General features: G+C 42.7%; 1 protein-coding gene across 1 annotated transcript in view; it reads right to left on the bottom strand.

Moving 5' to 3' along the window:
• KIF26B (kinesin family member 26B) overlaps positions 1 to 27,845 on the bottom strand; it is a 277,053-nt gene that overhangs the window by 17,493 nt on the left and 231,715 nt on the right. Inside the window, 2 exon segments of the mRNA XM_036380967.1 lie at positions 5,913 to 9,345; positions 10,455 to 10,617. Of these exon segments, the coding sequence (XP_036236860.1) occupies positions 5,913 to 9,345; positions 10,455 to 10,617 (3,596 nt within the window).

Raw genomic sequence — 27,845 nt, 5'->3', positions numbered from 1 at the left:
TCTTTGAGATGCCTCCTTCTGTCTCACATCTTCTCCTCATGCCCCCAGCCTGTGTACACCAGCTGAGAGGCACGGGTCCCCACCAGCACCCCATGGCTGCTGCTCACCTGCTGCTCCCCCAGCCCTGCTTGGGCCATGGATCACCGCCCTCAGTGTTTCACCCTACTGGCAGAAGCCCCAGCACCAGCTAAGCTCCAAGCTCAGACTCTGCTCCAAAAAGCTTCAAAACTAGAGAAATCAAAGGGATACACTCCTTGGCAGAAGTCTGTCCTATCTCAACAGAGACCTGCAGAAGTGACAGACTGAAGCCTGTAGGTCTAACTCAGTGTTACATGGGATAGTGACTTTCTTAGGTATCCAATCCTGTCTCATAGGGAACAGGAAAGAAAACAGCTTCAGGAAGATCAATGTAATCTCCATAAAATGCCTTATTTATGATGAATGATCTCAGAACCTCTCCTGTTCTGTTGCTCCCAGGGAAGGAGGTTTCCTTACAGAGACTATTGAAACACTGTAAGGAACAGGAACCTGTAAACATATGTAGGAGAGGGCAGAAAAATCTGGAAACAACACATTTATGCATGTAACTTGAAAATGCAAACAGGACTTGGCTTTACCTGATAAACCTTATTAGACCCTGGATTCTTCCTTTGCTATTACCTCACAGTGGGCGAGATCCAGAATTAACATGAAGGCTCCATCTCTGAAGTCATCCAGTCATGTTTTGCATTGAGTATTATTTTAAAGCAATGCCCACATGCATCCAAACTCAGTAAAAGATGCTAAAAATCAAACCAGAAGAGCAAAAGGCAGGTAGATAACACTTCTGATCCAAGGACCTTGCTATTACTTTTTTTTTTTTTTTTTTTGTACCAGCATTATCTACTTTTATGAGCTGGTAACAAGAGCACTCAGAAATTACACGAGTTGCCCAAGGTGATACAGTGAACCAGCAGCACACCAGAGAATACAGCACAGATCTTGCAAGCCCTAATTTGCTGCCCTGCCTGCCTCCCTCTCATATCTGTTGCACCCCTGGGATACAAATACAGCTTTGGTAAAACTAAAGTTCAACCAGAATGCACTTCCTGAGCACAAACAGGACTATGTACTATAAAAGCACCCTTATCACTGCCTTTCCATGGGGAGGCACTGGGCCACCACACTTGGAATTTCTGAGGAGTTAAAAATAATAAATAACTGCTGCAACTTATAACTCTACAAACTATGCCCTAACACTTCAGTCTGCTCAAGACAGCACTGCCTACCCAAGAGAGAGGAAGCTGGAACCAGAGAAAGAAATCTGGCTGAGATGCCAGTTGTTTCTTACAGGGAAGGGCTAAGGGAGTGAACAAAAAAATCAAAGTACAACATAGTTGTACAGATGATTTCAGGCAAAGAAGAAAGAAGGGCCTGCCACAAAAATAAAATAGCAAATGGAACTCTGTTTTCCATTGCTCAGCAAGGGCAGAGGAGGATGTACGGCAAAATCACTTGTGGTTGAGGTTAGGAGTTGAGGGTGCCTGTAATTCAACCCTGGAACTGGCTCTCAGTTGGCTGAGGGCATTAGGCAACTCAATAACACTCTCTACCTTCATTTCTCCATCTTAAAATGGGGTCTGGAATAATACTTACACCACAGTGTGGATTAAAGAGAAGCAATGCAAAGCTTTGAAATTTACAACCATAGATCAGGGCTAAAGCTTTGTTTCTGCCACAAACAGTCACTTTGGGCCAATATATGCTGACATGATATTACAGAACCAATGTTAGAAAAATGGGAATATTTATTAAATGCATAGGTTAGCAGGGGAAAGGCTTATGTGCTTCATGAGGCAAGCACATGATTTTTCAATAGGTACCAGAATGCAAAAGGAATTATTTGTATTATTATTTTCTTCTAATTTTGTACACACACAGTTTTGTACTGCACTGTCTGTGGACTGTACAGGTACCCAGGCAGAGCCCAAAAATTAACCTAAGGCTAACAGTGAAGGATATGAACTAGCTTTATCCTTCAAAAGCTGTCAGGGTAGGTCTGATGCTTCATGTATGACATTCAGGGCAGAAGCACCTACACATACAAATAATGCATTTAAGAGCACTGAAAGACAAGATCTTAATCTCAAGGAAAAATGATGTCTCTCCAATGTGTCAGAACTTCAAAAGTAATTGTGAGATCTTCTGGTGATTCTCTTAAAGACTCTTTATAGCTCCTTTTACAGGGGCCTTGGGCTGATTCATGTTGATCGTGTCTGACAGCTAGCATTTCTGTTAATAATAATCATAAATAAAGTGGACAAGGTTGCCTGACCTGAAATGAGCATATCTATAGTGCCATATCCATTACAGCACAGTGGATCTGTGACCGCAAATCAGGAAAGGTCCAATGCTCTTGACACTTTGTATTAAAATTATATCTGTCTTTTAAGATCTCAGAACCTTTGTGTGCTAGCTTTTTCATTAAAAAGTGTTCCTTAAGAGATAACACTCACACTATAAGAAAGGAGATACTACAGAGGATGAAAGATTACAAAACTTCTCATTTTTTCATTATACAATAAAAATATATTTGCAAACAGCTCTATTCTCCCTTATACCTTAACTCCTCCTTCACGTTCTCCTGCACTGAAGTAATAATCCTGGTTTTATGCCATCATAAATCCGCTGACATGTGAAAAATTATACTATTATCAAACACATCAAAACAGAATTATGATTTCACTGCTGCCAGACCAAATGCAAACAGGAGCTGGGTAATATGAAAGTGAAGCCTGATTAATTTCTGGGCAGTGGTTTTCTGCTAGAAATAGGGATGGTGGTAAAAATTGAGTTTTTAATTTCCATAAAACCCCTGGTTGCACTTATAAACAAGTCATTCCAAACAATACAGGAATTACTTGCTGACATAGGGAATCACTTTCAAAAGTAAAGTATCAGAGATGATACACTGAGAATCTCTCCACATCAGGTGACATGCTGAATTAAGAGAGAAGCTTTGTAAATTACTTCTAAGGAAGGTCAATGTGCCAGGCTATGCTGAGTCCACTGGGGCAGGCAATTTCCAAGGACACAGACAGGCCCTTCACAGAAAACCCTCCACCCCAGAGATTCATGTCCAGCATCAGGCAGGTAATTGCAATGTTGCTGACTAAGGAGAGAGGAACCACCGCACACCAGCAATTAGAATAAAGAGATTAATTTCTTGGCCAGCCAAAAAAAGGTGTATTTGGGGAAAAAGACAGGTCAAATGTTACATAGCAGTAAAAAAGCATCAAAGCTAGGACTCCTCAGTTCCCTGCTAATGAAAGGTTCATACTTACCTCATCACTTGATAATTTTGCATACCTGCACTGTATGACAAACCAGTGTCAATGTTCTACCAGGTAGGCTCAAGGCCTCTTCTTTCCTGGTGTGTCCTCCAGACTGCTACAAGAACAATCTTAAACCCGAGTCTCAAACAGATCTCTCCTTCACAACTCCCTTTTCATGACTACTGACACAATGTTTAGTCCTGCACTGGGGTTATCAAAAGCCAAAGCTGTGAGCCAAAATGCAACCCTGGTATAAAATACAACACGCACATGGAGCTTGTCTGTAATTAGAACACCACAAAGACAATGCTTTTGTCACTCATATTTCCAGCCTTGTCCAGCCTCCAATGTGCTATCAAAGCAGAGAGAAGTGAAATGAAAGAATAGTGATAGTGGAGCCCTGGAAAATGTTAAAAATAGTCTTTGAAAATATTAGGCTTTGTGTTTTCTCAGATCACTGCACCTGCGTAAGCAGTATGATAGAAGATATAATTGTTATATGTGATGATTGTTTAGTAATTAAATATAATTATTATATTACCATAAGAAGAATCGTGAGAAACTATGTTGGAAATTTAAAGGGGGCTATGTTTAGCTGAAATCTGTGTATACAATAGAACAATATAAGTTTGATAATAACCATGAAAGTTATATAACGATAGAGTATAAAACACGTTCACCTCGAATGTATGGTCGGAATCAGATTTGGGTGGAAACTACCCCGATTCCCAGAGCTCTTAAATAAAAAGCACCGCATATAATCGCTTATGTGATTATGTGTTTTTGAACGCTAACAATAGCAGTTTTGTGAGCATCAGAGTAAAAAAATATTGGTCCTCTAGTGATTCAGTTTGGGGATGAACTCTGGAGTCTAAGGAATCCAGAGGCTCTGCCTGAAGTTTTCTCAGAGTTTTTTGTAAAATATGTCCCTTGGGGGAGTAAGGGGAACATTCTCTAGTATCTAATCTGTTCCCTCATCTGCACAGCTGCCTGTTTTTTTCACAGAAATTGATAAACTTTTCCATCTAAATGACCTGTGGAAAAAGTCCGTATTAGATTGGCAGCTTCTCCACAAGACACAATCAAGTTGTCAGTTTACACCCACAAATGCCATCTCTGTGGACAGCTTTGTTTTCCTTTTTCACAAGATAGAAATCATCCTTCTCTTCCTTACAAGTTATTATTAAACAGTTCATATTTGAAAGGGGTTTTTAGAGGCAGAGCTCCTCAGAAAGAGGAAAATCAATTCATTACCATTTAAGTGAAGGGCTAGGAAAAAAGATTTTCCAAGAAGATGCAAAGTTAACTTCAGAAATAATATTCAGTCATTTGGTCTGGTCTTGCATTATGTAGAATGATCACTTTCAGATGCATCCTCTGAACAGGTACAATCGGCTCTGCGTTTATGGATGCTGTTTTAATAGCAGTATCTATTGCATTCACATCTGTGTTGCACATGTTCTTTCTGCTACCACAGTCAAGAGCATAAAGAAAGGGAGAGCTATGCATTACTCTGTTAACTGGAAATTAATTCCAGAGGGGAGTATCACAGCAAGTGGAATGGCTGGTGAATTAGGAACACTATGAGAAAAACACCTTTTAGAAAGACCCAGCTACTGTAGAATAAGTAGCTACTGATATTCCACATACCTGTGCCACAGGTCCAATGTCAACCTGAATTTTTTTCAGAAGTGGATTAGTCAGGACTTGCACTACAAGTTGGGAAAACAGCACCCAGGGAAAATGAGAGCTGACCAGCTCATGAATGGTCCCCATCCCTGTTCTGCAACTTTATGAAACTTGCTCTCATGGAAAGAGGTACCTGCACAAACTCTTGATATGACCCAGGAGGCTCTTGCTATCTAATTTAAAAGTCCTGATGTAGTATGAAGCTACTGGGGATTATGTCTGAACAAAGACGAAGTCTTCCCAATCAATTCCATGATCACAAAAATGTTCCAGATTTGAAAGTGCTTCAGTGCAGTAGTTCCCATATATTGTTCTTAATATTACCTATTATTTATTATCAATAAATTTCTGGGAAAATGAGCCACAACTCAAAAGGCAAGAGTCTCAGGTACAGGAAGACATCTTTCAAGGGGCACAGACACATTTTTGTTCCATCTCCTATGTGGGGAGAAGGAACTCAGCAATGGTTTCAGATGCACCTTTGGGCACACAAGGAGCAGAAGCAGGCTCACAAGAGATACAGCCATTCAGCAAGACTCTGGTCTTGGGCTGGTGAAACATGCATATTAAGGCACCTTTCTGGAATCAAATCAGAAACATATTTGTATAAATAAATACTGAATGTGGCTGTCACTGGCAAAACTAACTAAGTTTTTGTTCATTTGAAGCAAACCAAAGTGAAAGAGGTCAGGAAGAGACTCCACAGCAAAGTCAATACAACTACACAGGATTAGTGAATGTACCAAAAGGAAAAAAGGCAAAAGGCAGAGCCTCGGATACTTACCATGCCCTTGCTTCTCAGCTAAGAGATGGAACTGGTATTTAACTAGCTCACCCTTAGGACCAGCCTACCCCTGAGTACTACTCTGCTTTGGTCTGCGTCCCTCTTTCCCACCACTACAAGCTTACCTGCATTCAGTCGTTTCTTTGGGGTTTTGAGGCTGCGGCACCTGCCGCTGGCAGAGCTGCTGTTCTCGCTCATGGAGTCCTGCGCTGAGGAGGCGCTCCCCGTCGCCTCGCTGTCCCTCATCATGCTCTCGTAGCCACTGCTGCCCCCGCTGTGGTAGAAGAGGGCTGTTTTCCCCATGGCAGGGGGCAGCTCCCCGCTCAGGACGCTGCTGTTGTCGCTGCCGTGGCCGCTGCTGCAGCGGTGAGGTTTCCGAGGAGGGGTGATCTTGCTGTAGGGTGAAGGCAGCATGTGAACAGCTGGCTTCTCATCTCCAGGAAGGCCCCCTCGCTCATCTGTCTCCAGGCTTCCCGGCAGCTGAACGCCTCTGGCACTGGTGCTCCCTTGGAGCAGCTCTGAAATCCGCCCATTGACAGCTCGAAGGGGCAATTTGGAAGCAAGGCTGGAGCCCCGGCTTCTGCTGAGGGACTGCATTGACCAGGACATGTTCTTCCCACTTGGGGGCAAACTGGAGCTCTGCCCCACAGACTGAGGCAGAGACTTGGTGGAGAAGCTGAGCGTTTTGGTGGCAGAGGCAGAGAGGCTGCGGGCCTTGGGACTTGCCAGAAGGAGCTTGCTGACAGCAGAGATCTTTGACTGGCTGGCTTTTGGGGAGGCACCTGCCGACTGGGAGAGGCCTGAGTTGGTGGGTGAGGACATGGCACTGCGGCTGAGGCTCCTTCCAGCCCTAGGCATGGTGGTGTCTCTGCCAGGGCTCATTTTGGAGCTCACAGAGGACAGACTTTCTGCTCTTTCCAGCGACAAACACTCATAGTGGCTTCCTGTGGACCTCCCTAGGGAGTTGGTCCTGCTGGCAAGCTGCTCCAGTTTGGCACTGAAGAGCTTGCTGCTGCTGTTGTTGATGCTGCTGTCTATGCCAGGGCCTTTTAGTTTGGCATTCTGCTCCTCAGGGAAGCTGGCCAGGAAGGACACAGGCTGGCTGGAGGGACTGCTCGTGGTGCTGTTGGCTGCACTGTGCTGGGGGCTGGCTCTGTTCTTCTGATCCAAGCTTGACTTTCTCACAGGTGGCAGAGGAGGGGTCCCTTTGGGGCGAGTGAGTATGCAGTGTTTGGGAGAGGCCATTTTCTTGTCAAGACTAGCCTTAGAAAACTGGGGGAGGGCAGGAGAATTGACTCCACTGCTGTCAGTAAAAGTAGGATGGAGATGGCTGTCAGATTCCTCCACCTTGCTCGCCTTTGGGAGCCCTCGAGGGAGGCTACAATTCTTCAAGCCATCACTGGAATGAACAGGGCTTTGGGTTGCAGAGCTGGATGCTGCCACCTCACACCCATCCACAATCCTTTTTAGACTGTCAGATCCTGGGGAAATAGAGGTGTCCCCACTGCTGGTGCTAAACCTGTCCACAGAGGACTGTTTTGTGCTGTGCTCAGACTTGGCTGAAACCGCAACTGTATCAGGCCTTGGCCCGTCACTGCTCCCCGAGCTGTCCTTTTTAACATCTTCTTCTCTCTTCAACCAAGGGTCTTCAAATTTGATAAGCTTCTTAGCAATGGATTCTTTCCCATCATGGGGATGAACAGCTTTTGGGTCTGCAGTTACAGCCGGTACAGCATCATCAGCGTCTTGGGCTTTGAAGGAATTAACAGCAATACATGGATACACGGTAATGTTTGTCTTCATTGGGATGTAGCCCTCACAGCTGCTGAGACTTGCTGTGTTTTTGATTGTGACAGTAGTTTTGCCTAGAGCTGATATTTTACAGCCTTTGATGGGTGGCACTTTGCCAAAAGCTTCCTCCCCCATTTCCGACATTATAAGCATGTTGTCAGTCACTGACTTCTGTTTGTCACTTAGACAAATCATGCTGGCACTTTGTATGGCGCTTGCAAACTCAGAGACAGGGGGTTCTGCCATAGCTTCCCCGTGCCCATAGCACGCCTGGGCTATGAAGCTGTGGCACGACTGTTCACCGTCACTGCCCGTGCTCATTTCGCTCAACCACGAGCTGATGGATGAGCGTCTGCTGCCATCGTCTTGGGGTTTGTCATCCAGACTCAGCTTTGGAAGAGGAAGGAACTGTGTGATGCTGACTTCAGACACAGGAGCTGCACTGGAGTAACACTCAAGATCTTCAGAGATACTACTGATAATACTGACTGGCCTAGAGCCAGAGGCCAAAGCCTGCACGGAGCAGTCACTGTTAAAACTGATGATACTGGTCGGGCGCCCATTGTCAAGGACACCACTAATGGTCAGCTCTTCCACAAGGGTGAACACAAGCTCATCCTCTCCATTCAGCTCCAATGGCTGCTGCACAGTCACCATGGTTGTGCTCAGAATCTCTTTCTTGGATTCTGGAGAAATGCTTTGTTGCCCATCTTCATTGAGAACGGTCTCTTCAAAATCCCCATTGTTGGATGACACTGACTTTTTCATAATCTGAGGGCTCATGCCCACAGGTGGGGTCCGGATTTCTGGCTGTAATAAAGATTCAGTAGATGTCATGGCAGCATCCTTACTCAAGGGAGCTGGTGGGGGAGTGGAGCTGGGCAGGACTCCTTTCTGTGTATAGACCTTGCACCTCTGGGAAGGAGAAGTTGGTGGCTTATACTCAGATGTCTTTGAGAGGCTTGCAATGCCAAGCCGGGGGGAACCCATTGGCCGAGGTTTGCCTTCCACAAATCCAGAGGTGTTGAGCCCTTCTCTGCTGCTCTGCAAGCTGGTGCTGTGTGCTAACTGACAAGAGTTAAGCTCTTTGCTAGAGCTGCCTGTTACACTCCTGGGAGAAGAAGGAGTTGAAAGATTCGTAAGAGCTCCAGAAGGAACAGGGGAGTGATTTCTCCTAGTTTTGCTGGGTGTTGTATTTGTATTTTCCTTGGCCTCTCTATCAGGATGCTGACATTCTGGCATCGTATCTTCCTTATCTGACTCTGCTAAGTGGCTAAGCTCTGCCAGCTGGCTTGAGACAGCACACTTAGACATCTGGTCTGAGCTAAATTGAGCAGGCATCTCTTCAAAGGGAAATTTGTCAGTCTCTTCACTGCCATCTATGCAATCCAGTCTCTCCTGGAGCTCTGCAAAGGTGTTGCACTTCAGGCAGTCTCTTTCAGATGTGCTGGGCCCTGATTCACTAACTTCCTCCAACCTGCCCTCATTTTTGGTCTTTTGCAGAGCAGGAACAATGGGAACAAAGTCAGGGGGACCCTCGTTATCTGTCAGTTCCTTGTCAGAGAGGGCAGTGCCATTGGGGCCAACATAAATCACCGTGTCACACGACTGCTCACTGCTGGATGAATAATCAGGATCACTTGATAAATGCAAAATAGGGAAGTCTGGGTCCACAGTGTTTCTAGAATGGAAAGGCCTCAGCTGGGTTGGCCTCCGCATCCGGCCCTCCTCACAAGAGCTCTCTCCTCCAGAAGAACTTGATGTGTACTGCAACATGAGAGAAGAGGGAGAGGGTGACATGTCTATGACATTTCAGCATTGCAAGCTGCTCCTTGCACAAATGACGTACACAAAAAAATCATGGTCACATATGAACTGGGAGATCTCTAAACTAAGGCACAAAGCTCTGAAGCTGCTTATCCACAGCCCTGGAGCAAACCCATAGCTATGTTCAATGGAGTACCCAAAGCCCCAGCTCTGAGTCCCTCTCAAAATCATAAGACTTCAAAAAAATGTACTAAAAATATGGATTGAGATACCTCCCTTAACTGAGCCTGGCCAAAGATATTGGGTATTTGGCAAAGGTTTTGCTGATTTTGTGTGTGCGTGTACATTTGTGTATTTGAAAGGAACAAGAAAACTGATTACATATGACCCCATATTACCAATGTGTGGAATTGTATAATGTGCACTCAGAGGTCTCTGGAGACACAGTGCTCTGATGGTGCGAGGACTGAACCCTTCATTTGTGTCTCTTCAATCAATTGACAAAAAAAGCTTTTGTCAGTCAGCCAATTAAAATTAAAGGCATAAAATTCACTCATTCTGCCCAATTCACACCATAAGTTGCACGGAAGTAACCAGAATTCTCTAACATGAAAATGGATATAGTCCTTCTTCACTCTACATGGAAAACCTATCACCCATATTTAGAAGCAACAGTAATGAAAAGGTGGTCAATGGCCTTGGACACAATAGTTCTGCCTTTATTTTGCTTCTACTCTCTCTGAGAATCATAGAGAATCTAATTCTTAATTAATCCAAATTTTCTTTAACTCTACAGCAGTTTCACTCCTTATTATTTCATTAGCACTAAGAGTATAAAGGAAAATAAATGCTCCCTGACAGCTATATTATTAAACAAGGTCAGCTTACAAACCTGCTACAACAGATGTGTCTGAACTTACTCCTGCGTCTCTGAAGCTGAAGCATTTACCCCTCTGATATTGCACTCTGACACTTGCCTAGGACTGGGTACATACATCCATACGCTTTGGAACTGATTACTGATTTGGTTACACGCTGCTTTATCCAGTTAAGGACCCTTCTTCCTCCTTCCTCCATCATTATAAGAAGTGAGTTCCACATTGTCTTACCTTAGTTTTCTTTTTCTTCATCCTGAGGACCCTTGAGGCGATCTGGATGGTGGAGAGCGTCTCAGCGTAGTTGCCCGCGGCAGCTGAAATGTGAGCTATCATCGTGGTGCGGCAGTTCATATTCCCCAAGGACTCTCGGAGCAACATGGTCAGCTTGCTGTCTCTGCAAAATAAAGTGAATTAAGGCTACATTAGCCAGCAAGGTTTCGCTTTGGCCATCATGATGGAACTTGAGTCTTGGCAAGATTTTTTCTCGTCTTTTTAATGGAATCCTAATTAGTTTTTTTCCTCAAGTTTGCACTATGTTTTGCAGCTGAGCATGCTAAAAGATCCTGGACTACAATTCAAACTCCTTTTCCCACTTCCCCTTTTCTGACTCCTTTTCATCTCAGTTCTTTTCCACTGTTACCATTGCCAACAGAGAAATGCAGACCAGCACTGGAGGCCGTTAAGAAGCCACAGCAGCAAACATCAAACTGCTGCTCTTCTGAAGTGCACAGTGCCCAGACAAACTCTGGCCCAGCTCTGGAGGACAAGAGGGTACTGGATTAGATTACAGAACACAATTTTCTGTTGCCTTATAGGGCATTGGGTAACTCAGTATTAGTAACAGTTAAGCCACTGAAGTCAATTTTGGATGATGCTGGTAAAATACAAACCAATCAAGCCCTCAAACTTCACACAATTGTTCTTTCACATTAGATCTTTTCTCTCACTGAGGCAGAAATCAAATTTTCTGTTCTTGCCATTTACTCTATTGTTCAGTCTCAGACAGCTTTTGAAATGCTGATGCCTTATTGTGGGGCTGTGTGTGACTGGACTGAGAATATGAATGTTAACAGAATAATGATGCATATATAATACTTTGAGGTGGCCATCTAATCCTATAGTCAGAAATGCACAATATATAATTTTTAAAGAGACCTTTAGCACTGTGGTGTAAAGTCAGCTGGATGGTTATTTGGGAAATGGCATTGTCTTGAAGAGTGTCTCCCCTATGCTAAAGGTTGTAGATGATGATTACATTCAGCTGGAAACAAAGACAGCAACAGCCTGATATTTATCTGTCACTAAAGGAACTGCATTCGCTGTTGTAATGATGGTGATACCGGCAGTGGCTACAGATCAGATTTTTGGGGCTCACTGTTAAATATCTGCAAGTGACCTATGGTGCATGTGTGTCCTTGTTCACTCACTTGAGATTTCCAGCTCACAGGAACACTGCATAAAGCTGCAGCTGCTGGGAACTGAAGCTGTGCGTACTGAATGGAACCGATGGGCAAACACCAAAACCCTTGGACCTCTCTTTTTGATTGAATTAACAATAACATTTGGGCATTGAATTAACAGCAACATTTTTTGATGCAATACCTCTGGAGGGTTCTCATCTCCTGAGGCTTCTAATACTTGCAATTTCAGCTTGACTAGAAATACTGAAAATAAAACTTTTTTTTTGTTTCAGGATTTCTGCTTCCATCTGCTCCAGACACATTGAAGACACATCTAGTATCTTTGAGAAGCAAACAAACATCCATAAAGACTATACTGAGACAGCCTCACTCATTTCACTTGTGACCTAAGGCTGCTTTGAATCCACAGATCCAGAGGTAATAGGCTGCTGTGTCTCAGGTTAGTGTCCCTCTTTTCCATCACGGAATAATTAAGACGTCAAATTTTGTACATCAGTTACTGTCACTGCAGTACAGAGTAACACAGAAATTATTAACATCTCCACAGAAATCAATAATAAGCCTTTCATTTGCCAGTGCTTCTATCATAGCAAAACATGAGACAACAGGGAAAAGTGCAAAAGAATACATTCTAGACATGTTGGTCTCCTGAGAATGCATAATCCATGCAGCCAGCATCAGCACTGAGGTGTGGCTCTCCTAGAGATTCATGCCTTAGGAAGATAAAATAATCTGTACCATCTGCCTTGTACTGAAATACCCATTTGCAAGAAGAAGAATAACAATACTGAAGAAATATCTATTTATAATTCATCCTCTGACATGGATGGGAACTAAAGGGCAGATTTGTTAAGGATTAAAGCATGGACCTAGCAGTAAAAAGCCCAGCTAGCACTGATTTCTAATTTCAGAGTTTGTTCATTCAGCACAGGCTACATCTTGACTCTCAAATTCACCTGGTACCCAGAAAAAATGACCGGCCTCACATCACTAATGTACTGTACTGAAAGATAACATAAAGAGGGAGAAAGCTACTAAACAAAGATTTTTATCAGATCTGGATATTGTCATAAGACAAGTTCAGCTGTTCAGGGTTCACTGACCTCTCACAAAACTCTCACCTAGAAACTTCTGAAGGAAAGAAAGAAAGAAAATAGAAGAGAATGTAAGACACAAAAATGTGTGGCCTAATTTTTAACTCACTCTATCCTCTTCAATTAAAATATTGGGAAAACATCTGGATATCTCACTGAAATCTGCTTGGCAGTCAGTGTGAGACACAAAGTAGATGCTTTGTTCTTATGAGTGCTGGCATGGTACCTCTGCCTGAAAAAAATGAAAGGCTATGAATTATTTCATTAGGCCATTTGTGATCTGTTATCTGAAAATGCAAAATTTCCTGTGAAAGCAGAAGATTTACAAAGAGGTCTGCACTTCTGCATTGGAAAGGCTTTGATAAGCAAGACCTTTGTGGAACCTTTGGCTCTGCAATCTAAACAAGACACAGGAAATTTTGAAGAAAGTTACTGAGTCTGCTGCTCCCAGGTGTATGTTGCTCACTGTGTTAAGCAGAGGCTGGCTAGCAGATTTCTCATGGCAGCAGAGTGAAATGCATCAATGTCTTCATGGAAAATAAGAGAACTTCAGGAATGCTAATGGTCTATTTGTATTCTGCTCCAAAAGTAATAAAAATTAGAGGTCAGAGCAGCACAATGACTCCATTTTATATACCTGTCTTAATTTTAAATGTATTCTATCCCATCCACTAATGTTTTTATAGTTTAGGAAATTTATCCTAAACCATCATGATTATGGGGATACCAAATACAAATGAAATTGAAGGTGGGATGAGGATACCACATTTCAGACTCCAAAGCCTGTATATCAGTAAGTCAATTCTACAGTCTTTTCAGCACTTCAAAGTCACCTCATTTTTTTCTAACTACATCACTTGTTCTAATAAAATACATTACCTTTACTTGTAAACTTTTTCTTGCCTAGCTTCTAGACAATCATGGCTACAGAAGAAAAGCTACCAAATATTATTCATATATATCCCACACAGGTAAAAACCAAAAATAAAGTATGCAAAGCTGTACCCCTGGAAAAGTCCAGAGGCAAGACCCCTGTGTGCAGGAGACTAAACTCAGGTGTCTCTACAATGTTTGTCAGCAGGTACGGTACAGAGGTGCAGACTGCCAGGCAGAAAGCCTTGGTTCATTCAGATGTACATCTTCCTTCCAGTAAGAAAGAAAGGTGTACATCTTCATGCTCCTCTTATACATCTGTATTTCCCTTCCACATGAATGATTAATTATACTCAACTTCAAACAACACAGAATCTTGCATTGAAGAATGAAGCATGTAATATCATGATACGTGTCCTTAGACACTGCAGAAATCCCAGTTGCCCGTGTACATTTAGTCACTCTTTAATTTTGTGACTGGATGCTATTTTTCCACTAGAGCCCTACCTCAAACCCTGCACAGAATAAACAGTGCTCACTGAACCATAAGTTATATAATCTTTCTTTAAATCCTTGCCTTGCAATGCATGGATTTATGCCTTATTTACTGTTAGAACTATAAAAACTCTGCTCTGAACACTGAATGACCGATTCCTTCAAAGGCTCTTTATAATTTTTTCTTTTCCCTGTGGAGCTCATCAATGCAGTATCTGATGAATGCCCCTGAGGTGAGGCATATATTCCTCTGATAATACCTGAAACATTGAAGACTTCATTAAGTATAGGTGTTTGGTGTGAAGCACAGATCTTTCAAAGTATTGATCATTACACAGTCTTCATATTCAAAGTACAGCTAACTTTGACTTATCTTCAGCAGCAAATGGGGCAGCTGGTTCTCAAATCAGGATACCCCAAAAAGAAGGAAAATAAAATTAGTAGCCCATCTAAAAATTTTAGGAACACACTGTCAGAACTAATCTGAAGGTGGTATCGGTCCTTTCATAATATCTCCCTTCTCTTCCACACTCCTCCATCCCATCCTCCATATTTAGTGGCAATGACCACATCACCATACAGTCCTGATTCATGTCTAAAGCAGGTCCTTTATCTGCCTTGAAAAAAGATGATATTTTGGGATGGAGGGAGAGCCCTGAAAGGACAACACAATATACATAGCCCATTAATTTTGACATTTCCTGACCCTACAGCAATTGATTTTAGAATATAAATGCACTTCTTATATGTGCTTTGTGTAATTTCATGTAGATTTGTGGTTACACTTCAATGAGACATCAGCAAGCTTGGAACATTCCTGTGTATAAAATAGCCTCAGTTTCTAAACTAGCTGAGAGCAGCAGCTGGCTGACACCTTTTGTTTGGACAAGCAGTAGAGAAGGAGAACATGACTTACAATTCACCAGGGCGTTTTCTAACATTTGCTACCTGTAGAAAAACACTAAGATTTGGGAGTAACACACTCCTTTCGTGCACTGTAGAAAAGCTGTGCTCTCGTATGTTCATATCCTTTTTGACATGCTCTTCTCTGATCAGACCGTACAATCCTACAATCTTCTATCAGAGTCTATCCTGGGCTTTCCTCATTTAACCTTTTTGCTTGTTCTTGTTCCCATACCCCAGTTCCTCCCCAAAACAGCCTGGCAGAGCTCAGTTTCATCCTGCAGTAGTCTAAGCAGCTACACCAGACTTTGCCATTCTCCAGCATCACTGCTAGACACTCTTCCAATATTAAATTCCTCTTTTCTCCCCCTCTTCCTCCCATTAACATCTTCCACTCTCTCTGCCTGACCTCCAAAGCCTCTCTCCCCCCTCAAGTTCCCCCCACAGGTGTTCACTGACACCCAGCAGAGAAATCCCAAAACATGGCCATAATGTGGCATGGCTGCAGTATCATGCTGCCAAGTGAAGGGCAGAGAATGGTCAGTGCCTTCCTGGATCTTCCTCTGCCAGGTCCTCCAGCTTTAAGAAAATCTGTGTGTTCAAAGTGAGCTACATAGAAAAGAGGCAAACGGTAATTGCTTTTGTGTAGGGCTGCAAAATAGAATTCATGAATAGAAAATGAAGCAATAAGAATAAATATTGTGCTCAGGAAATTCATAGGAATTTTTCTTGCCCAGCATTTTATTCTGTGTATGGGAGACACAAACACAGAATTGTTTCACAAAAAGGAGGCAATACTGGAGAGGAAGATCCAGCTGAAGTGTTGGAATAATGATTTTTCTGTGGAATTATTTACCCATTTGTATTATATACTTTGTTTTCTTTCCTGCATCTGCCCCCCCCCCCTTAATAACAAACGTTTTCTTTGTTTTCCCCTTCCTGTCACCCCACTACTATGTAGATTTTGGCTATTCAATGACAACAGCAGCACCATCAGAAACAGGAATAATAACATTCCACAAGGGAGTCTATACAATAGTACAGCTAAGCTTTAGGAAGTGTAAGACAGTGTGTTTGTGCTCTCTATTAATCATATACCTTAGTGTCTTCCTAGGCACTTGGCCAAAAGGAGAAAGTTGTCAACTGCCTCCAGGTGTTATGGTTACAGCATCAGATGATGTATGCCCTCAGGTGTCTTGTAATCTAATTATTTATAGAGGTATGTCAAAGGAAAAAAATCTCAGTAACTATGACAGTCATTTTTGATCATAATGTCTTAACTCTGCTCCTTTGAGCTGATGCACTGCTTTATTCACAGCAATAAATGTTTACATTACAAAGGAGCCACATAAAGACTGTATTGGGTTTTGGCTCCTACTACATGGGAATAATCTCTACAAAGGACAGTTTATAGCTCAAAAAGCACAAGCCCAACAGCAGATGTTACAGGTGTGTAACAGCTGAGTTCACTATGAACCAGTGTAGTTTCTTTAGCTATGTCTTTCCTTTCTGTTAATAATTTTGAGAGAGAGAGAGAGAGAGAGGAAATGGGAGCAATGTGTATAGGCACCGGCAAAATGAGTCCAGGTGGGGAGATAAAGCCCTCGGAGGTTCAGCCATGTAAGCCTGGCTTTGTTAGCAGAACAAAACGAGGCAGTTGAAGAAAGATGGGTAACGTGTTGGACCTTTAACCTGGGGAATTCTTCACCTGGTGAAATGAGGCATTGGGGAGACAATGAACTTGCTCCAGGTGGAAACTGACTAGCCTTAAAGGGGAAATGAAGCATAGTGGAAATTTCCACTGCCACTGCAGTTAGTTACCTTGTATGAGGTGCACTAGCACAACCCAGAACCCTGTGCTCACGGCAGAGGGGAAGGGAGAGCTGAAAGGACTACGCTGAGGGGACACTGTGCTCAGGTTCAGTACCAGGAAACTGCCACATCTGGAGGGGATGTGACACTACAGCAGCTGAGAAGTCAAGAGCAGGAGAAAAGTGTTGCTGCAGCCAAGTATGGGACTCAAATTGTACAAAATTCATATAAAATGTAGGGGGATTCCCTCTACAATTGTTGTCTTTTAAGAGAAAATTTCATAATTCTTGTGCCTGTGACAACCCATGAGGATGTGGCAGATGCACAAAAGAGCATCTTTTGTTTCTTTTTTATCAAAGGCAGAAAAGCACATCAATGACAGAAGAACAGAAACCCATCAGTGAGGCTGCACCTCAAATGAGTTCAGTTTTGAGCCCCTCACTGCAAGAAAGACATTGAGGTGCTTCAGCATGTGCAGAGAAGGGCAATGAGGCTGGGGAAGGGTCTGGAGCACAAACGAGGAGTGGCTGTGGCAGCTGGAGTTGTTCAGTGTGGGGAAAAGGAGGCTGAGGGAAGATCTCACTGTTCTCTACAACCACCTGAAAGGAGATTGTAGCACAATGGGAGTTGGCTTCTTCTCCCACGAGTCAGGGAACTACCCTTCTCACCATAAAAGGGGCTCATTCAAGAGCTGTAACTTTTATACAAAAGTTGCTCCAAAGCTGATGAAGCTTTAACAGTCTGCAAAACTGACAAGTTATTGTATGTTATTCATGAATGACAAAAAAGTTCCTAACTTTTTTAAGGTCTTGCTGACTGATCTCACAATAGAACTGTCTCCCAGTAAAGCTGTTACTGTCACACAACTCCACTTTTACCTGTACACATTAAAGAGTGCATGGTTTCTGACAGTGCCAGAGCTGGGCACCACCATGCTAGCTCTGAAGACGCACAAAGACATTTTCTCCATCTTCTTATTTCTGCCTTGTGCCAGCAGTGAAGCAGAAGTCACACAAGATTCATTCAAATAATTCAACCAATAAGAGAAAGAAGTTCCTCTCAGTCTTTTCCCCAGCCCTGTGAATGTTATGTAGTTTGGTTCAGGTGTACTTTGCACTTTGGCAATACCAAACAGAACACATATATCCTTACTTAGAGTTCATTATGTTACTCTAATGAGAGCTGAGAGACCAAGATGTAGCTTAAAGTCACAGTAAATGCAAGTTATGGGGTGGGAGAAAGGAGGTGGTTAGGAGTACAGCTCTGCTGAGGGCCAGTTATTATTTCAGAGAGAAGACTACACTAAAAATGGAAAAAATGATCCCTCTCCCCTTTGTACTTCGAATCTCAGCACAGAAACAAACACCGTTCACAAGTAGCCATTAAAAACATCCAAACAAAGCTCAGAGATAAGCAAAAGGAAAAGGATCCTAGTGGTCTGTTTCATTACAATGCCAACTCCTCATAAATCCTAGCTGAAAAACACAAACTCAATTAATCCAGGGAGCTAATTAGGCTCAGCAACTCTATGTTAGATCTAAAGCCAGATTCCCCAAAATCAGCAGCACCACTTGTTAAGGAAACATGCTCAATAAGTAGACTGTGATTTACAGGAGAAAAAAAAATCCTGCAGTTAAAACCAATAATGATCCAGGTTTTAAAGAATTTAGGGACTCTGCACTTGGCTAGCCTAACTTCTACCAAGCTACGCTAATAAAGGGAAGGAAAATGTCCTTTCTCTCCCCATGTCCCTCCTTCCTTGGCTCCCTTACTTGGAAGTGTTATGGCAACCACAAGTTTGGCTCAGCTTATCTGTATGTTTTAGTTGCTTTATATGAGAAGACAACATAGCTGCCATGGAATAGCAACTGGAGCAGCTTAGGAGCCTGCCTGCCTCTGCTCCGGGCTGCCTGTGCCCTGACAGTGTAGCAGGAGTGCTGGGAAGGGAAGGGAAGGGCTGGAATGCAGCTGAACAGTGCCTGTGCCTCTAGGGCAGTCATAGGGGGAAACACACAGCAAGAAAAAACGTGCAGAAACATTCCCTACGGTCTGCTGAGGACACATTCTGGAAAGCACCTTCACACCAGCCCCTCTGGGTGGCTAATTTGAGCAGGAGCAGAGCAGACACCCAGTGAGGGCATTTCCACCAGCCCTGCATCAGCATGAAGAGAGAGCACGCTCCTTTGTTCAACATCTTTCCTTCCAGCGCTGCTGCCCCAGCTCCCGCCGCCTCCTGAGGGCCAAGGCAGAGGGCAGAGTAAAGCAAGGCTCTCCACGCTGCACCCAAGGGGCCAAGCAAAGCGCTTGACTGTCAGGAGGCCGAGCTGCTGCCAGTCCCACGGCCGGGGTCACACACGCTGAGGAGCCGCTCCCGGGGGCAGCCGCGGCAGGGAGGGCAGGGCCGGGCAGCGGCCGCCTCAGCTCCCTCTCGGTGCCAACAAGCACCTGCCTGCCAGAGCGGCCTGACTCCTCCTCACCCTCACGCCAGGCACCTCAGAACCATTGCGGCCCTACCCCGTGGCAACTGGGAGCGGGGACAGCGAGGGGACAGCGAGGGGACACAGCTGGCTGCCGCTCGGAGCGCTCCGCGCTGCCCGGCGGAGCTGCCGCTGCCGCACCCTGCGAGCCCCGGCCGGAGAAACAGCGCCCTGCCCCTCGCTGCAAGGGGTGCCCGCGTTCAGACGGACCCAGGGGGAGAATGCCAGGGTTATTTCCTCAAACGAAAATTAACTTCAAATGTTTGTAATTGATACATGAATATTCATGATCTTTTGGGAGGATTCATAATTACTTCATTCTGCTTAGGCTCATTTGATCTGCAGTAGCGACAGCAGTAGTTTATGCTCCTTCATCAAGATGCCAACAATTTGGCAGCATGACCTTCCCAGTTTCCTGTGCTGGAGAGCAGCTCTAGTTATTTTAATTGCAATCCCAAATGGAGTGGTACCTGAAAATAAATTGACTGCTGTTCAGTTTTAGAAACCACTCCACTTGGCACTGCTCCTTGTGTAAATAGATAACATCTCCAGGAAACTGGGAAGGTCACTCCACAAAACACTTCACATTCTGCTAAGTAACATTTTCTATGTCAACCTCCTAGAGCCTTCAGGCCACAGCATTATAGCAGAGGGCAGTGAAAGTGCACATACTCCCATGTGGAAAGGGGAAAAAAAAAGAAAAAAAAGGCAGACTTTGGTTGTCATTAATGATATGGAAATGAAACAATTCATCTATACCACTCATTAGACATATTCCCCAAATAAAGTTAGGCTCAAGAGTTCATACTGCCTCTGCACCTGCACACAAGGTTGCCTTATCACCTTCAGGAATAAACTTCTAGGCTTTTGGCAAACTCAAAGAAGGTTTGAGAAAATAATATGCAAAGTTTGGAGACAGTAAGTCTCTGTAAATGCTGGAAGGATTAACAGCTGGGTGGATGGAGAGAAATCTTACTTGTGCTCCCATAGAATGAGACAAATGCTTTCAATCCCATTCTTGAGCGCACCAGAGAAAGCACATAGATGAATTTCCCAAACGCAGGAATATTTTTGGCCAGTATTTACACCTTTTTGGATGCCAGACTGAGAGACAAGTTGTTAGAAACATTATGTTCTTGATGCTGGTACTCACAAAACTGTTCATTTAGATCAACAGTGAAAAAAAAAAAAGCACTTACATGATACTGGGTCCTGATTAAAAACTGCCAAAACCCAAAGTAAAGCAGTGAAAATATGAAACCATCAGCATTAAAGTAAAATACACAGTCAGAAGCCCCCAGTCACGCTTCCTTTTCTGGTAATCAGTGTAATACCTTTTAAATTTCCTTTTCATATCCAGCTCCAAATTGCTTCACAGAGATGCATGAAACTGCTAAAACCTGCTAAAAGAAGCAATCCCTGCCTATTGTCAAGGAAGATGAACTTTACAGCAGCCAAGCAATCTGCTAATTAGGAGGGGAATTAAGCAGGTGAAGCAAGTTCTGAAAAGGAGGATTTTTTTTGTGTCATCTCCCATTTCCAGCAGACCCACACTGGCCTCAGTTGTTCAGCTCCAAACTACAAATTAAAAACCCACTGCTTCCATTTAAGAATAATGTATTGGCATGTACAGGGACTATGTAAAGATCCTAGACAACATGCATAACTCTCTTTCTAAAAATCAGGATAAGTAAGAGGGGTAAGTATGGACTTAGCTATCTAACTTTACACATCCATTTGCCTTAGAGAAGAGTAAGAAAGGTGACTTTGTCCATTACACCTATTTCTTTAAAAAGCTAGGACTGAAAGCCAATTGCACTTCAAGGTCTCAATTTACTTTACTACTCAAGGGTCAAAATAAGTTTCTCAGACACGTGCAATGATGCTTGCAGAATCTAATGAGCAGAGCATTCTCTGGCCTGCAAATCCTTGGCCTCTGTATTTGTACTGCCATCAGTCAATACTGGTGGGGTGACCTTGTGAGGAAGTGGAGAGACACCAAGAACTCCTTTCACATGAACATGAATGGCTATCAGACAGCCAAAACTTTCTTCCACAGATGGGCTGAGCTACTCACACAATTGGCTGATTGAGAGATGTGATGAGACCGGCTGAGCAATAGCAGTGATGATGGTGACTTACATGGCAAATAAAGGTCATAGATGAAAATTTCCTGCCTGTGCCTGTGTTTTGGTTAAGTCCACAAACCAGCCCCAGAAATTAGGATTTTATTAACTGAAATCCACTGGCACTGTGGTCCAAACCCAGCTGTCACTGAAATCTCCAGAAAAGCTCCCATAAGCTTCATCAGCATCTGAACTGGGTTTTTATAGATTTAGTGACAGGATACATGAGACAAAGACAAAACCAGTCCCTTCTGACGTCAAATACATGGCATTGAAATTAAACTGTGGAACCACAGGCAGGTTTATGATGACAGTTTTGGCAGCACGGGACCAAATCTAGCAGCTGGTGCAAGGCAGTGGGAATTCTGTCATCTATAAACATAGGCATAAGGAAACTAAATGTTTGATTCTTTTATATCTCTCACACTCCATCATACTTCATTCACAGAGGAGCCTAAATAAAACCTGAGGGACTCCAGGCTATGCAAGTTCTATGTACTGTAAATAAAAGTAGCAAAATTGGTATATAAATATTTTTAATGTATATATTTGCTATTTAACCCAACTGGAGATAGGCTGCTTCAATACATTTATCTTCATCCATGCAGCAATTTAAAATTTCAAATGACGCACATGCATTTTTCACGTTAACTGAATTTTCACTCCCCCTTTAAATGGATTCTTCTATTTATTTTGCCCACTATAGTAACATTGATTGGACAAGATTCTCAATAGGCTCTTGTATATCTGACACTTTGAGATCTTCTCATAGCCTGCAACAGTAATGGAAAGGAACTCTTTTAAACTTACTGGTTAGCAATTGTCACATTTGTAGTAACAAATGTCATTACAATTGCTTGCAGTTTTACCTGAGGTAACCAGGACATGCTTTAGAGCCCATTATATCTATTCTGCTCAGAAAAACAACTATAAATTTGAATATTTCCATGTTAACAGGTGCCTCTCCACAAGCCTGATAGTGGGAACAGAGTTGTGAGTGGCAGAAAGCAATATACGATACTGAAGTTTGTATGCATTTAGTTTTAAATCACAGAAAAGACTTCTCCTAAAGTTCACTGTTCAAAATCCAAGGAGCACTAAAACAAAATTTCAGAGGTAAGCTGAACCAGCTTTTCATAACAAGATCCATTCAAACTTTAACTGTCTTTAAAAAGCCTCAGACTGGAATCATTTACAATGTGCCTGGAAGGTCCTACTTCTGTTTACAAAGCCGCTGCTGATACTGAGGAATTCCCACAGCTGAAAATAGTTGAGGCTTGAGTACTTTTTGGCAAAGTACTTATTTTAGCCTTACACTCCATCCTTGGCATCTGCTGTTGAATTTAGCCAGACAGGATGCTATAAGGACATGTGGCCTGAATCAGTACAGCCATTCTTACGTTCTTAGAATTGGCTTCTAAAGGTTCACAGGCCAACTCTGCAGCCTCCTTCCTGCATCCCCTCTGCATGCCTGCTGTGACCTCCCAAAGACCAGCAAAGAGTTCCTCAGCATTCAATCAACCCAACCCTGGCCAATACATCTGGAGACACAGAGAGGCCAAGAGGAAAGACAGTCATTCTGGTAAAGACAGCACATGGACAACTGCCACAGAGGGAGAAGGAGGAAAGAAATGCATTGCTTGGTCCCGTGAGCCTAAGCCCCATGGGACAGCATCAAAGCACAGGTGATGCATGGGGTGACAAGAGACTGAATTATTAGCTCCTGCCTCTACTCAGTAGAGAACAACATAATCCTCCTTAAGCACTAAGAAAACCCATCCTTAAAAACATTATGGCTTTCTAACACTGCCCCCACACATTTCCATTCCGTAGTGGCATGCCAACTTCTTTTCTATTTGCTCATGCTCTTTGGTTTCCATTGCTCTCCCTCTCCAGGGATGGGAATGCTCCTGGCCACATGTACATACACATGCTCTCTATCCCTTTACTCTATTTGGGAATGCAAGACAAATTTATTTCATTTTCTCTCATGTGAAAAACTCCCCTTGCCAGACTTTATTGCACTTGCTTCAGTCTCAATTCATCCTTCATCTATATGGGAGACCAGCACTGCACCCAGGAGAGGAACTGCTAGCCCCTTGCATAACTATTACTATTTTTCTGCTGTCATTCCTAATATCTCCTCAGATTTCATTACCTTGTCACTGTCAATTTAGCTGTGGACACCTGTGACCATCAGCCAACATGCCTAAATCAGCACACACCCCATCCCCTTTCTAGCTGATGAGCCCCCAGATTGCATCAGAAATTATCAGCAGTCCATCAGGGCAATCCCTGGCATCAGTGCCATTTGTATTACTGCAGCCCCTGAGGTCCCACAGCTGCTCCCATCTGAGGTTCTGATCTGCCTCTGTACAGATGATGGCTCTCAGCTTTGTGTAAGCAGTCACTATGATTAGCTCCTGCTCTGCTGTGCCAAGGCTGCTGATGATAATACCAAATAAAACCTCTCCTTGAAGAACTTTCCTAGTAGCTTTCCCTCCAGTTTGATAGCTCCCACTTCCATGCTGGCTACTGTTGTCTCTGCAGCCTTCACTACTTGATACATCTTACTGCTCCTTGTCTTCTTCAGCTTAACTAGTAAATTCTCAGGGGACACCAATCCAGGCATTTACTCATATCTAGACAGATTAAATTTCTTTCACCCAGACATGAGGTACCACATCTGCATAGAACAGAGGGTGAGGGCTGTATCCAGAAGGACTGTATCCAATGTATCCCCATCTTGAAAGGGGAGTTGGATTTAAATGCACAGACATCTGTTCCAGATTTCCTGCTCTTAGGAACAGTCAAGATATTTCAAGGTTCACCATCTGAGAAGGCAGTGTTTGTTGTATGCATTTACTTTAAAGTGAGTTTCAACTCAGGGTTTCCTCTTTTGTTCCTCTCACATCTGAGTGATAATACCAAATTATTGTTGCAGCAGGAGTGTCTTAACATCTCAGTATTAACTTTGCAGCTCTTGCACTAACAAAAATTGATCACTTAATTCAGATTATTTAGCAGGGAATTCATTTGAAATCCTCTCTTTGCTCTACTTTTCCCCCTCCTCCTCCACACACTGAGGAGCAAATCATTTACAGAGAAGTTTGTCTGCTGACTATATGAATTCTACCCAGTAGGAAAATACATTCATGTAATTGCATTTCAAATATTGAGGATCTGGATAAATGAAGAAGTTATTCTATGAACGGAGGAAGAAATGAAGGCTGGTTTCCAGAGTTTGTGTCCTGTGTTACTCCATTTTCTGTACTTTAGCTGTCCCTTCAATCCCACCTTGCCATATCCCACCTAACTCACCTTCAGTTGCAGCTCTGTGCTCTCTCCTTGCTGGATGCTGGCATTTGGCTCAGCTGGCTGGCAAACCAGCATGCAACAGAACAGTGTCATCACAGCTTCATGGGCCAGCCTGCTTCTGCCCCACCCCTCTCTCAGTCTCAAGAGTCTTGTTCAGACCTCACATCTGAAGGCCTGTGCCTGCATTAAATCTGATTGGAAATGGTCAATTTAACAGCCAATTAAAAAATGTATTTGGATGACTAGCTATGACATTGTCTGACCATGTATGCTTTAGCCTCTCAAGAGATAGCTAAAATTCTCTCACAGCACCCATGTCAGAGAAAGTTCTGCTCGCAGAGTTTGTCTGGGTTCACAGTTTGGAAGTACAGCATTGTGCATAGCAGTCATTCCCAGCACCAGCTCCTGAGGACAGACAGGACATTTCCCGTATTAGCACTATGAGAGTGATTAGAGCCACCTATTTATAGCTATGCAAGGAAAAAAAATCTCAGCTCACACATGTCAAGTTAGCCAAGCTTTTAAGTCTTGCCTATCAAGTGGCTTAGATTATTCCTGCCTTATAATTTTTCAGATCCATGTTATGACTTTATATCCAATTAATTCTGTGGGAGGACAGCAGTTCTAAAATGAACACAGAGTAAACAAAATCATTAAGAAAAGGACTGCTATGAGAGTTCAAGTTGTCATTGTATTGTTAATATTCTTCAGTAGTTCAGGTTTAAGGGTTGTTTGTGTGTTGTATGACATATTAAATATGTAGCAAAGGGCTTAAATGGCTTTTTCTGTTTTCAAAGCCACTACTGTACCAATTTAAAAAAAATAATAATTACCCAAAAGGGACCAGAGAAGTTTTGACAGCCCATGAACCTTCCCTCAGTGCAGCTGATTTGCATATACTGTAGCTAAGAGGTGTATTTGACCCAAACATTTATAATTAACCCTTAACTTGTCATAGCTAAAGAAAAGCTTTATTTTAATTCAGTGATTTTGTTGCACTGTAATTCCAAGAAACACCAATTAGCTATCAAATGCTGACAACTCGCACTTAGCACTGATTAGGGCTAGATATGAACTATAAACCTATCAAATTACTATAGTGCAACAGCTCATTACCAGTCTAGCTTTCCTAGCTAATCTTTCCTACTAATTTACTAATTTTTATTTAGGGACCTACTGGCCAGCTCATCTGAAAATTATATGCTAACGATCCGTGAAGAATTGAGAGCTCTAAATGGTAACACGGGGGAAAAAATGATTCTGTTTGATCTCTTTATGTTATGATAGATGCCATTTAATCAATTAGGACAGCAGAAGATATCATTCCATTCCAGACCTGGCAAATACAAAGGAAACCAGGAAAGGGTAAAAGCTTCACACATCTTGATCTCCCCCACAGTATCATGTATAGTATGAGAGAAGGTTTAGGAGCACAGTCACTGAGACTGCAGTCAGGACACTATTTCCTGTGGCTCTCCTGCTACAGGGGCTTGCCAAGGATGTGACTGCTGCTAGGAGAAGGGACCTGTCTGTCAGGGACGGGGTCACAGCACGGTGCACGGTGCCTTGTGGAGATGTCAGGCAGGCCTGCTGCCACTTAAGCCTCCAAAAGATTTAACCTTGGGGGGCTGGGCTCCTGGAATGTCCCAGAATCAGAAATGCAGCTTACAATTATTCCTGCCTCCTCCTCCCCCACCTGAGATTATGGAAGTATTTGAGAAACTAAAGATGCTGCAACAGTGACTGCTTCACAGTTATTAGCCAGAACTCTATGAAAAATCAAAGTTATGTCTGAGATACACTGGAGATGCAGAAGGAAAAGAACACTATGTTTCATAACCCTACCACTTGCTAATGAGTATAGAACATTATGGATGGAAAGACATAAGTAGAATCAAGTATGAAAGGTGTCTGATCCATACTCTGCTAAACTTGTGTTAATCAAGGGCATCATGGGATATAAAAGTCCTATATTTAATAACTAATATAAAAAAATTGAGAGCAGTGACAGAAATATTTGAAAAGCAGAACATGATCACATTTAGGGGCTATCTCATCTCCTGCAGTCTCACTGGGCTGGAGTTTCTTTTCTGAAGACTGTGATATTTACCCAGCAATACCAATATTGTTTCCTATGTTCACTGGTTCCAATGCTTAATGAATCAAAAATAGACATGATCACACATTAATGCCTAAAAAACCCCAAATGATGTCTCTAAAACAACCACTCAAACATATCCATTGCTGGTCTGTACTTGTGCAATTCAAAACTTGGATAATGGCAGAGCACATTATGCTGAGCATGTTCTCAACACTCATCCAGCCCTGACCTCAAGACAATAAGCCTTTAATATGCCAAAAACTGGACTTTTTTTCCTAAATATGGCAGTAGAGATTTTTTTCTTCCTGTTGAGGAAGGAGCAAAAATCCCTTATGACTGCCCTTCTTGGAACCTGCACAGCAAGAGGAGTGAAGATCTGCCACTCTGCCCAGATTTTTAAATCTCCCAAAAGAATATTTTGTACATAAATATGCAAAGGTTTTCAAATTTAAGTGCCAGAAATGTTTCAATATGAGCATAATCAGACCACAGGGTTGGGAGATGTTCCTTCGCTATAATAAAGGAGCCAGAAGGAAAAAGCACTGTACAGATAGACCTATTGCGTACTATGAGGTTAACCAAGGAGAATTTACTCACACATTCAGGCATTGCAAAATGCAGTGAAAGATAATAGGAGCAGCATATAACTTAGAATGTCATCATAGAATACTTCACTCTTTTTTAGATAAGTCTCTTTGTATTTATAACCATAGTCATTGGTAACATTTTTTAGTTGGCTTCTGACGAAATGAAGAGTACTTTCAAATTATGGAGTCTTAAAAATGAGCTTATATTAAGCCTCAGTTAGTGGCACAATTAATGGATAGTACACAGAGACTACAGAATTCATTAGCTAATATGCATTACAGATTAGATATTAGTAGAAAACATTTGATATTTTTAATTTATGAGATATAAATTAAGGTGAAACAATATACTGGTAACACTTAAATCCATATGAATATGAACACAAAATTTTTAAGGAAGTTATGTTTGTTCTGA

Source organism: Molothrus ater, chromosome 3 (genome assembly GCF_012460135.2).
Source record: "Molothrus ater isolate BHLD 08-10-18 breed brown headed cowbird chromosome 3, BPBGC_Mater_1.1, whole genome shotgun sequence".
Lineage (NCBI taxonomy): Eukaryota > Metazoa > Chordata > Aves > Passeriformes > Icteridae > Molothrus > Molothrus ater.
The sequence above is the reverse complement of the archived record's forward strand: the minus strand, read 5'-3'. Positions and strand labels throughout refer to the sequence as shown.